This window comes from Pinus tabuliformis, chromosome 7 (genome assembly GCF_031772625.1).
Source record: "Pinus tabuliformis cultivar Carrire ecotype Pingquan chromosome 7, CPIR1, whole genome shotgun sequence".
In the NCBI taxonomy this organism is placed as follows: Eukaryota; Viridiplantae; Streptophyta; class Pinopsida; order Pinales; family Pinaceae; genus Pinus; species Pinus tabuliformis.
Genome location: NC_142293.1, coordinates 169,437,685 through 169,450,364, shown reverse-complemented (window position 1 = coordinate 169,450,364; position 12,680 = coordinate 169,437,685). Strand labels below are relative to the sequence as shown.

Below are 12,680 nucleotides of genomic sequence, written 5' to 3'. Positions count from 1 at the left end.
ACTTCAAACAATTCAACATATTGGACCATATGATGTCATCCAAGTCATCATTGATAATGCTTCTAATTGTAATTGTAAGGCAGCAGGAGAAATTATTGAGAATAGATACACCAACATATTTTGGTCTAGGTGTTTGGTTCACACAATGAACCTTTTGATGCATGATAAAATTAAGAACAAACATCGTCAATACAAATGGATTGGTGATTTGTACAAGAGAGGTAAGCGAATGGTAAAATTTATTACCAATCATAGCAATACCCATGGGCTTTTCCGCAGTCACTCAAGTTTGGAGTTGTTGAATATTGCGAAGACTAGATTTTCTAGCTATTACCTCACCTTCAGGCACCTTTTGCAGGTAAGAAAGTCATTGGCTAGCATGGTATCAAGTCAACACTGGCAGGTATTAAAGGACGAGGCTCCAACAAAAGTTAGCAAGAAAGGTTTTGAACAGGTGGAGGGCATTACTCTTGATAGTTTGTTTTGTGCACATGTGAGGGAAGTATTGCAATTCACCAAGTCCATTTATAACATGATTAGTTTTGCAAATACAAATGCACCAGTGATTGGGGAGGTGTATGAGCAGATGGATAACGTGTTGGGGCAAATAAAAGATATTGTTCAGGAAAAAGATCCCAACTTGTATGATATTATTCACAATTTTGTGTGCGCGATGGAATAAACTTAATGTTCAACTACATGCCTTGGTGTATATCCAAATGCCAAAATACTACTCTCCATATTGGTTGGGCAAACTTGCATCTAGGGGTGGGGTTCGGGCCAAAGCCCATATAGATCCAAAGGTAAAAAATGGATACATGAAAGCATTAGACAAGTTGGTCCCTAAAAGGAAGGAGTGTGCTAATCTGCGTCTTGGATTAGGCAAATACTTCACTAGCAATGGAGTGTTTGGTTCTTTGCATACAACAAAATAGAGGGACAAATTTAATGCTATCACATGGTGGGATGCATATGACGGCCAGGGACTTTTTCCAAAATTGGAAAAAAAAAATTGCTCTCACAGGTTGTAAATACTTCTTCTGCAAACAGGTGTTGGAGCACCTATAGCTTCATCCATAATGTGATAAGAAACAGACTCAATGAAAACCAAGCAAAAATCTTGGTTTATGTGCACTACAACTTGAGGTTGTTGAGTCATTATTGTGAGCAGGCTTGTGAGGATACATCATATACAACTTGGGACAACAACTCAAAGGAATATAATTTGGAGTATGGCACTCTACATCTAGAAGAATTGGAAATATAACTTTGAAAGATTGATGAAGCAACAGCAGCGATGCCACCCCCACCATCCAGAGCAGTGCTTGAGTTCCAACAACTTTACCTTTGCCACTGCCCTCTCCATCTACATCCTCACGTGGAGGGCATGTGTCTTCTGGTTCTGGTCATCTGACTATGCAGGAGGAGACTCTCAGAAGACCACCACAACCTTCTCAGAAATTTGACATTTCTCGTGCCAGCAAGAGGCCTAAACATTAGCATGAATACTAGATTTACTTGCCTTTTCTAGTTTCTAGTAGTTTTTATAATTGTTGACTCTTTCATATTTATTATGATATTTTTTGTAAACAATATATGACAAATTAAGTTTGAAGCTGGCAATTATAACTCATTAGTAACGAATTATGAATATAATGCTTAAGTTGAAAGTTGAAACATTTTATTTCAATGAATTAGATATTCTTTGTTATAGTTTGGTTACTTGGTAATGGTAATGATTACAAGTACAACTTTAGTGATCAATGATGATAAATATTATATATTGAATTTTGAAAGTTTAAAACTTTAAGATATGTGATCATGAGACTCGATATGTTGTATGTTACTAACTTGTGGAGATGGTTGATGAAGATTATAACTTCTAGATGATATGTTTGTATGGTTGTATGGTTCAATCCATGGTTTTATGCTTTTTATATCTAATTCATCATTCTACATGCTTTTGTTGACATATATGCATCAAAATATATAAAAATTCGCTCCCCAACTGAGAGCTTTTGAAAATATCGCTACACACTCCCGCTTCTGCTCCCAAGTAACCTTGGTTGTAGCATAGAACTTCAAAATTTCAACACCTCTAGTCCCAGAAAGTAATGCATCATACCAAGATCCTTCATTTATAACTCAGAGGCCAACTCCCTCTTACATTCGAGCATCAAGGGCTCACTACCAGTCATGAATAGATCATCAACATATAAAACCAAAATCAAAGGCATACCTTGGACCACTTTGAAGTAGAGGTTTGGATCAACACTGCTTCTAGTGAATTCAAGCTTCACCAAGAAATTGTCAATGAAAGCATACCGAGCTCTAAGGGCTTGCTTCAAACCATATAATGCTTTCTTCAAACTACAAACATGAGTCTTCTTGTCCTTCACTACAAATCCCTGAGGTTGTTCAACATATACTTCTTCCTGTAATATGCCATGAAGAAATGTCGTCTTTACATATATCTAGTGAAGAGACCATCCTTGACTAGCAGCAAGGGCAACAATCGATCTAATGGTAGTGTAACAAACAACGGGAGAAAATATCTCATCGTAGTCTTCTCCCTCTTTTTGGGATAAACCTTTGGCCAAGAACCTTGCTTTGTACGTCTAAATGCTTCCAATAGCTCCATGTTTGATCTCTTATAGCCATTTCTAAGTTACAATAGACTTTTCCCTTGGGTCTCGAAACAACATCCCATACATCATTCTTCATAATCGATTTATACTCTTTGGCCATGGCATCCTTCCAAACTTTCTCTTTCACTACTTCTTCAAAAGTAGGAGGTCCAGCTTGTATGATGGAGCTCATCGCTACAACGTATCCCTAGTACCGTCATGGCTTCTTACTTCCTCTAAAGGACATTTTGGCAAGAACATGTCTCTCAACATCTTGTAATGTATCATGAAACCACAATGGTATTTTCTTAGCAAGGGGATTACATGGAGGGGGATCCATGTGGCGCATAGGCTCCATGGGATCATAAACAACATATTTCTCCAGCTCAAGTCCAAAAGAACCATCAAGTAAGTCCATGTCATCATCCTTCTTCTTGACAGGAGGAGGTGGAGGAATGTCCCTTGTGTTTCCAAGGGAAACATCTTCAGCAAAAGTTAGATCCTTGCTAAACACGATCTTCCTTTGACCAGATATATATATATATTCTAAATGCTTTAGAGTTCTCACAATATCCAACAAATGTAGCTTTCTTTCTAGTGGCTTCTAGCTTGTTCCTCTTGTCCTTTGGCATATGGAAATATACTAGGCAACCAAATATCCTGAGATGTCCAATGTCAGGCTTCACTCCTATGAAAACTTCTTCGGGAGTCTTATTATCCAAAGCTTGATGAGGAACCCTGTTTTGCGCATAAACCACTGTATTTGTAGCTTCTCCCCAAAGGAACTTCAACATTTTTTATCATGCAGCATAAATCAGGCAGCTTCCATTATGGACATGTTCTTTCCTTCAACTACACCATTCTACTGGGATTGTAAGTTACAGTAGTTTCCTTCTTGATTCTAGTGATTCCAATCTACTTGTAAAAGTCAACGAACACATTTGACATATATTCTCCACCATTGTCAACCTGAAGACCTTGATCTTCTTCCCTGATTGATTCTCTATCAGCGCCTTGAAGTCCTTGAACATATAGAAAGCCTAATCCTTATGCTTCAAGTAGTACATCCATGTCTTCTTGGAGAATCCATCAATAAAGATTATGTAGTAGAGATGTCCACTAATAGAGTGCACAAGCATAGGTCCACATGGGTCAAAATGAATGAGTTGAAGAATATCACTAGTCTTGTTCTTGCTAGAGTGGAATGGTCCCCTTGTCTTCTTTCCACTGGCACATCCTAGACATACTCCATCATGACTAGCTTGAACATCAGGCATCCCAGAGACTAACTTCTTCAATTTCAGTAGGGTTTCATAATGTAGATGTGCTAACCTTTGGTGCCATAGGTCACTTTGATGATTGATGTTGTGGACAATTGTCAGTAGAGGTCTCCCATTGACTCTATAGAGTCCTTCAATTCTAGATCCCAAGGTAAAAACATCCCTCATGCGGGATTCCATAAGCTATGTGAAGACTTTTCCTTTGATGAAAGTTACTCTCATGCCTTTGTCTTCCAAGGCAGATATGGATACCAAATTCTTCTTTAGTCTTGGAACATGCATAAAATAATGAAGAACAGATTCACTGGAGTACAAATCAAATTTGACGGAACCAAAGCCCTTCACAGGATGAGTAGTATTGTCAACAAGGATGATTTTCAAATTTGTCACCCTCTCAACCAGGTTTGAAAGAACTTCTCGGCATTCAAAGAAATTTCTAGAATTGCCACTATCTACCAACCAACTATCATACGAATCCAGAGGGGAAGAACTAGAAAGAGAAAAAATAAGAATATATTCAAATTGACTAGCAGCTGCATTGTTTCCACACATGAAGTTTTGTGACCTCTTTTGAGGACGATGGCCTTCTTGATCATCCGGAGCATCTCTTCTTCTTCTATCATCCCTTCTTCAATCATCTCCTCTTCTTCGATCATTGAACCTATTGTTATTGAAGCCTCAATTGTTGTTGTTGGATCTTGAAACATTTCTCTTTTTTGGACAATCTCGAGCATAGTGACCATGCTTGTGGCAGTTGAAGCATTCAACCTGAGGTTTGTCTTTCCTATAGCTTCTCTTGTAATCCTTGGATTCGGGAGAATAGTTCTTGGATTAGATGGTCTCCCTCTATATTTCCTTTTCTTGGCTTAAGTAGCAAATGCAGAGGGTTCTCCTTCCTCATGCCTTTGAACTCTCCCTCTCGCAATAATCCTGGTCTCCTCTTGATTGCATTTACCAATGAGTTCATTAAATTTTGGAGTACATTATTGTTGCTTAGAGTAGTAATGAAGGTTTCCCAAATAGGAGAAAGACCTTGAAGAGTCACTACCACCAATTCTCTGTTAGATATTTTTTCAATAGTATATTGCAATTAATCCCTTAGGCGAGATACTCTCATGATATAGGATTGCACAAATTCCCCCTTGTTCATCTTTATTTATTTGAGTTGATTTTTCAAAGAGAATATGTGATTCAAGTTATTGACCTCATACATCCTGATCAACTTGTCATAAATATGTTTAGACTTCTTCAAGCTACCAACATAAACAAGTAAATGATCTTGCAAACCATCAATGATAATTTCATGGCTTTGAGCTCAACTTTCTTGTACTTGGATTTGGCAGCAATAGTAACATTTTTCGAAGGTACATGAACCTTTTCTTCCACATATTCCAAGGCATCATTTTCATCCAATATCACTTCCAACTCCTGATCTTCCAAACTGCAAAGTTTGATGAGTCGACCAGCTTCTCAAAATCCTTGAAGTAAGAGGTAGGCATCTTGACCAAATCAAATAGGCTTCTTCAACTTCATTCAAAGATAATTTCTCTTATCTCTTGTCTCTTGTCTCCTTAGGCTTGTCTTCACCTTGGCTCTGATACCAAGTTAATTTTCCATTGTTTTATGTTGTTACAATCACTTTAGCCCGATTCTAAACTTCAATTAGCAATCAAATCAATCTTCCAGTAATAAATAGCAATTGCAGATAAAACAGTAAATGCAATGTAGAATAGAAGATAATCAAGAGCAGTAACAAGAGACACCAAGATTTGGTCAAAAACCAAGGAAAAACACACAACAGGGAAAACCCTTTTAAATTATTCTTCTTATTAGATTGTCCTAAAATGTTCAACAGAGAGAGTACAATGTTTCAATTCATCAATCAAGAGTCAAAGTCAATCCTTTGACTATCCAGTAAAACCAACTAAACAATATCCAAGAGATGAGCCCAATAAACAATCTAATCAAAGTTAAAGTTTCCAAAACTTTTCCAAGTCTGTGGTCAACAGTTAACAGTATCTTAGGTCACAGCCGCAAAAAAGACCTAATAACAGACTGTGCAGTTGTTGCCCTCTAATTGCAGGGAGCAACCTATCAACCAAGCAGCTGTAGCCAAATTTTCCTCGATCCAACCATGCTACTCCATCTTAATTTCTTTTCCTCGCATGTGTAAGCTCAGACCCTGCAATTTCAGACCTGTATAAACCAATCCAAAGAAGAGAGAGATTGAACCTCCAAGAGTAGAAAAAATGAATGTATGACTGATGTGTTCAAATGACATTGACTTGTATCGTATTTATATGCTTCCAAGGGTGCCCATATTCTTTTTAAAGTTGACCTGCGCTTTTGTGCACATGTGGGTTTTCACCTTAAAAAAACATGTTTCCTTAACCAAATTAAATTCTTCCAAGGGTTAGAAGGGGTCTTTATTGATGAGGAAGATTGTCCAAATGAAGGAATTTGTCCCTGAGCTGCCAAATTAACATAAAAACAATGACATAAGCAATCTACAACTAAGTATTGGGGACTATACTTTTGTCTTGCAATTCATCATTAAAACCTTATTTCGTGACAATAGTGATATAACTAGGGGTTTGACCTGGATGGAGTCACTAGGTTCCTTCATTCTAAATTAGAAAAAGAAGTTCTTGACATTTTCCTACAAAAGGAAAAAAATAATGTTACCATATGTTAAATTGAAGCCAGATTTAGTAACACCAAAAGACATAAAAGATATCGCAAAAGTAATTATTCAAGAAAACCAAAAGTCAATGCAAAATATGCAGAAGAAAGTTGAAAATAGTATCATGGACAAAAACGAAAAAGTTACTTGCCTTAAGGACCATAGCGAGAAATTATTGACACAAATAAGAAACTTAAAAATGATAAAAAAAATCATTGAAAAATAAATTAGAAGAACTTATCACAAAAAAGTATCAAAGTCTTCAAACACGATAGTCCAAGTTGAAGAAAAGGGAAAATAGTATCATGGACAAAAACGAAAAAGTTACTTGCCTTAAGGACCATAGCGAGAAATTATTGACACAAATTAAGAAACTTAAAAATGATAAAAAAAAATCATTGAAAAATAAATTAGAAGAACTTATCACAAAAAAAGTATCAAAGTCTTCAAACACGATAGTCCAAGTTGAAGAAAAGGGAGTGAATATCAATCCAATCAACAATACAACTCAAGAAGATGACAAATCAATTGAAGTAAAAACACATTTAGATGTTGCAGTTCAGACGATAAAAAGTCCAAGTGAAGATTATGTAACCAACTCAATAACATCAGTACCTGAAGTAAATCAAGAAATTGTCACACACATGATAAGGGAAAATCAAATCACAAGGACTCTTTATCGACATCCAAATCACAAGAGTAGACATCTCAATCAGTCTGCATATCTTTATCACTTAGAACATAAACAACAAACTTATGTTCTGAAGAATACTGATGTTTGCATAATCCAGTCTTACGATAATAATTTATCTCAACCATCAAATAATTGCAAGGTTCCACAGAAGATTGATTTAGGATGGTTAGGTCCCTTCTTACTTTGACAATTTTGTTTATCATTCAAGGATCCTATCATCTTGTATCAACGAAGATGAAAACTCGAAGAATTTCAAAAGATGTGAATAGAAACAAATGACACGCCTTGTCAACAATAAGCTTTGAGGACAAAACTTTCTGAAGAAGAAGGCAATGTTATGAATATAATTTATATAAAAATAATATAATATAAATAAAAAAAAGAATAATCATAATAATTTTTTTTTTATATAATTAGTTAATGAAAAGGCATGTCCTTAAGGACATGACCGTTCATAAAAAGGCACCTGCCTATACAAGTGGGACCTCATTTGTACCAATCATCTCAGATCTCATCAATTTTTATATACGCTATTCAATATATATATCTATATATATATATATATATATATATATATATCCTCGATGCATGTCTTTGTATTCCAAATGTTTTGAAGATTATTGCGAAGTACGAACTTTGTTCATTATAATAGGGTCCACCCCCCTTGGCTTCGCTAGGAGTTAACCTAGACAGAGGAGTTGAGATTTGAGTGACAACAACTCAACTACAAACTTGTGTTGGAAAATATGGTAACCATGGTCAGTGTTTTCATCTTGAAGAAAATTGAAAAATTTTGAATTTTTATTCTTGCCTCCAAAATCTACAAGTCGGCCTCAAACTATTTTTAGGTCAGCTGGGCCACCAAGTGTGAAAATTCTATCACTACAACAACTGATTTATTTTACCTACTTATTTTCCGAATAAGTTATTTATGAAAACCCTCCAGTAAACATTAAAATAAATTATGTTGCAGTTATCACACCATAATACAGAAACAAACACATGCACAAGAATTAACACGTCGACACAGATATTTTGGACAACAGTCCCCGGAAAAACCCAACTTGGGAAAACCGGTGCAGCAAGGTAGGATTTTATTATTCAGCAATTCTTCAGTACAACTGGGTGCCAAACGGGCTTACCCAACAGAGAGAAAATTCTCCAGCACTTCTCCTAGTCTCAACGTCAGCCTGGCTGACCTCTGCGTAGCTCCCAAACCCTCTGCATCAGCCCCTGCCTCTCTACGTCAACATTGGGCCTCTCTACATCATCCACACGGGCCCTCCAATGACTACACAGTCTGTTGCCTCTGCGTCTGCCTCTCCAACCTCTGCGTTGATCTTCTAGTGTTGTTCCCAACTCTTCGTTTCGTACTTGCTGCCTCCTGCTGCGCTCCAAACCACTAGTTCGAATTTCTCAGCTAACCACGCTCCAGAAATTGAACTGACTGGTCTCCCTCAGTGGGTTCTCCAACTGACCCTCAAGCCTCTTCTTATACTTTTCTCATTGGTCCATCAACGGCCAAGATTAAATCTCTAATCAACGGCTAAGATTAGATTTGGCTTGATCCATGACTTTTGGAACCTTCTAACCTAGTTTTATATTAATACCCATTAATATTTTATCTTTCCTAAGTTTAAACTTAGAAACTCAATTAAAAATATTAATTATTTTAAACCGAGTACAATCTTTTCAAACCATTTATGGGTCTTGGAGATCTCATGTGCTTTAGCCTGTCCACCAATTTTCATGGCTAGAGCACATCCAATGCTACTCCAAATCAACACCAAGAGGCAACCATTTGACCCCCTTGGAAGTCTATATAAAGGAGAGCCTTCCACCTCATTAATCACATCGAATTTGTCTTGTCTATCTTTGATCCAGCAAATTTCAGGAGAAAAAAAGGCCGAAATTTCAGGAGGGTTTGGATTTTACCTTGTTCATAGGTATTGGTTTGGCTTTTATCTTGATGTTGTTTCTGATGTATTAAGAAACGTGAACTCTCTCTCTCATAAGGAAAAATTGCTCGGTTTTCCCCTTGTGGGCTTTTCCTTGTCCTCGGACTTAATTTCTATGTCTTTTGTCTCATTGTCTCATGTTTATTTCTACTTCTCTTTCATGTTTATTGGTCGATATTTGTTTCTGTATAACTGTTTAATGATATAGTTTGAATGCTATGTGGAACTAATGCTAACTGATCATTGGAAGTAATTATCTGTTGAAGAAAAATTTTGATTCTAGCATGTGCCCTAGAAAATCAACAACTCGCCCCCAAGGCCACACCAAGTGGAGTTGACGATTTTCTCCGCGATAATCCAAGGTGTGGATACAGGCGGCAACACAACCAAACTCCGCTTCGAAGAAAGAGGAGTATGGAATCTGATAGTTGAGAATTCTGTATCCAAAAATAGGAAGACAGAAGTCTGATTGAGCACCAATGAAACCCCCGGATTTGAAGATAAATAAAACAGAGAATACAAAATGTAACCAGGTAACCATCCTAGAAAACCAGCAAGATATGCACCTGGTTACCCATGTGCTTAGGTGGATACTGGTAGACCCAACACAGTCTTCACAGTTAGCAGCCATTTAGCATTACTTCAGTATAAAAATCTTGAGCTGTAAAATTTTGAATTTTTGTATTGTGTGGGGGATAGAGAGCAAGTAGTAAAATCTGGGTAAAAACAAGTGTTATTTCATGTTAAGAGTGATTGTTGATCTTTAGAATGATAGCCCTTACGAGTAAATAATTCTTCCATCACATTATACACATATCTGACCAACATCACATTAGGTGCTGTGTTTACGATTTAACAGCTTTAACCACTTATGGATATTATAAATTTATGTTGAAACATGATGTATGTCTGTGAGGGACATATGGCTGCAGCATACATAATAAGGTTTGATTATTACTCTCATACACCATTGTGTATATGAATGCATTTACCCTAGAGTTCTACAAACGCACCTTGGATTCTCACGTGTAACATTGACATCATTGGAATTGGTAGTAGAATTTTTATGATGGGAATTACTACTACAAAGTTGAAGAGCCATCTCTTTGAAAACATATTAACTTCACATAAAGATGGCATATCCAAACTTTTAAACTGATGTTAATAGATATATGAAAGAACTTTCTAAAGATAGTTTCAACAAATTCCCCACTATTCCATAAAATGGAAAGCATGTAAGGTATTAACTGCATTTTGCCTCATTATGATGAAAAAATCAGTATTTTCCCAAGCAAAATAGAAAGCATTAATGTTGTGAAACGATCATCTCTTGTTCACAATCCACTATCAAATTGAAGGCACTCTAATTTTCTCTACAGTGTTTCCAGCATGGGTACAGAATGTTATTATTTTGAAATTTCCATGGTGCTGTCCAAGTACATGAACTTTCCCTGATAGGTGATGAAGGGATCATGGAAGCACTGGAAGCACAAAAGAGTTCTCTGGGAAAAACAAAAGCAGTAGGATTATGTCTGTAAGAACTTATATTGATTATAAATTACAATCACGCACCTCTATTGAACATTTTGTTATAAACCAAGTGTTACCAGCCTAGGAGCCCTGACATAAATCAAGCCTCCAAGGCCATATGGCTACATTATTACTCCACACATTCTATGAATGATGACAGATATGGCAAGGTGATGAAGAAAAAGATACTACAAGGACCATGTGAGTTTCAACTGCAGAAGAGGGACAAGGAAGACCAGTCCATAACAACAACCAATTATTCATAGCACACTGACAAGTTTTAATTGTACATTACAACCAAACTCAAAGATAAAGATAAATAATATTCTTTATGTCTCAAACTCAAATAGTTTAGATCTAAGATAAAGTTGCTTTGGGCAATGCAAACATCTCCCTTCTGAGACCACACAAGTCTAACTATCCAAAGTATTAAAAGTATGTAAGCACAAAGTCTACAAAACCCAATGAGTTATCCTTTACTGTAAACAGAGATAAAGTGTCCATATCCAGTATTTTATAATGGATTTTCATGGGATAATATTTTCTTCTTGGTGTTTCAAAAATATATACACTATGAGAACCATGCAAAATATAATAGTTTGAGCTAGCCCAGACCTACAGATAGTATCTTTGTCGGTCTGATAAAATAGAACAGGACTTACTACAACTCTGTTGATAGAGCAACGATTTTTATTTGTAGATGCATGCACAAATTTGGTTGCAAAGCTTGTTGACGGATTGTCTGTATAGGCAACAGATGGCAGCATCTGCAAGAAAGTGTGTTAGACCAATAACAATTACAAAATGAAGCAAGAATAATTGGCCACAAAAGAGTGACCCAGGAAAAAATAATCAAAGTAATTATAACAGGTGGAGGTCCAAAAATACCAAATCACATTAAATAATTAGCTTAAATATTTAAAATTTTAAATAAGAAACACCGTAACACATTTGAATGGAGTGTAGAAAACATTTTACATACATCTATGGTTGCAACTGGCGTAGGTTGCAAAACCGTACTATCCCTGACGTCACGTTGCCACATACGAACCTGCCAGGTCCTTCCTCATATATGTTAGAACTTAGAACTCACTCCTCTCAGGAAAGTAAAAAGCATGGCAAAACAAGAAAGCATACAAACTCAACAAGAAATTGACAAGCTACTTAGTTGATCTCAAATACACAAATGTCCCTCCATATTTGGTAACAATGATTTCCTTAAATGGTTTTCAAGTTAAGCAGTTTCACTTGGGATATATAAGAGGCTCAAAATTATAGAGGATAGTCCTTCCAATTTATGGTACAAACTGCAGATGCAGACAATACATTCAAAAATCCAAAATATAGCTTAATATATTTAGTATTAGTAACAAGTAAACCTTTGAATGAACTGATCTGTATAGCAGAATTCTACAAGAATGTCAAACCAATGAACTGCTAGAAATATGATATTACAATCAAATGTCATATTACAATCAAACGTCAATTTCAAGAAGAGATGCAGTATTACACTGATTGCACATGCTAAAGAAAGTCTCTAAAAATTGAATGACCTGAAACAATGGATATTCTAAGTTGATCATCCTCATGTAAAGTAGCATCAACATCTGTTACATTTTTTAATCTCTGATATAATAAATGCTCTGATACCATGTTAGATAATGATCACAAGCATGCAGGGGTCATGTAACCATGCGATGTCTATGATGTATGGTCTTTGCAATTGTATAGGGTCTCGGCTCTATGACATATGGTCTCATGATCTCTGCAATATATGATCTCGATGTGTATGCTCTCACTCTTGGAATAAGTCATATGATCTCACTCTTGGCACACATAACAATGACGGTGGTTTATTAGACATGCTCTAAGGCTCGCTCATGCCACATATAATAGTAACTGTGAATC

The 12,680-nt window shown here is 36.3% G+C and overlaps 1 protein-coding gene across 2 annotated transcripts in view; it reads right to left on the bottom strand.

The window, feature by feature from the left end:
- Window positions 1-12,680, bottom strand: part of FY (Transducin/WD40 repeat-like superfamily protein) — a 218,185-nt gene that overhangs the window by 159,162 nt on the left and 46,343 nt on the right. For both annotated transcript variants that reach the window (XM_089457892.1, XM_089457893.1), the window contains exons 5-6: window positions 11,755-11,823; window positions 11,435-11,539 (exon numbers count right to left, since the gene is read on the bottom strand). In XM_089457892.1, coding sequence (XP_089314018.1) covers window positions 11,435-11,539; window positions 11,755-11,823 — 174 coding nt within the window. The remainder of the gene's footprint in view (window positions 1-11,434; window positions 11,540-11,754; window positions 11,824-12,680) is intronic.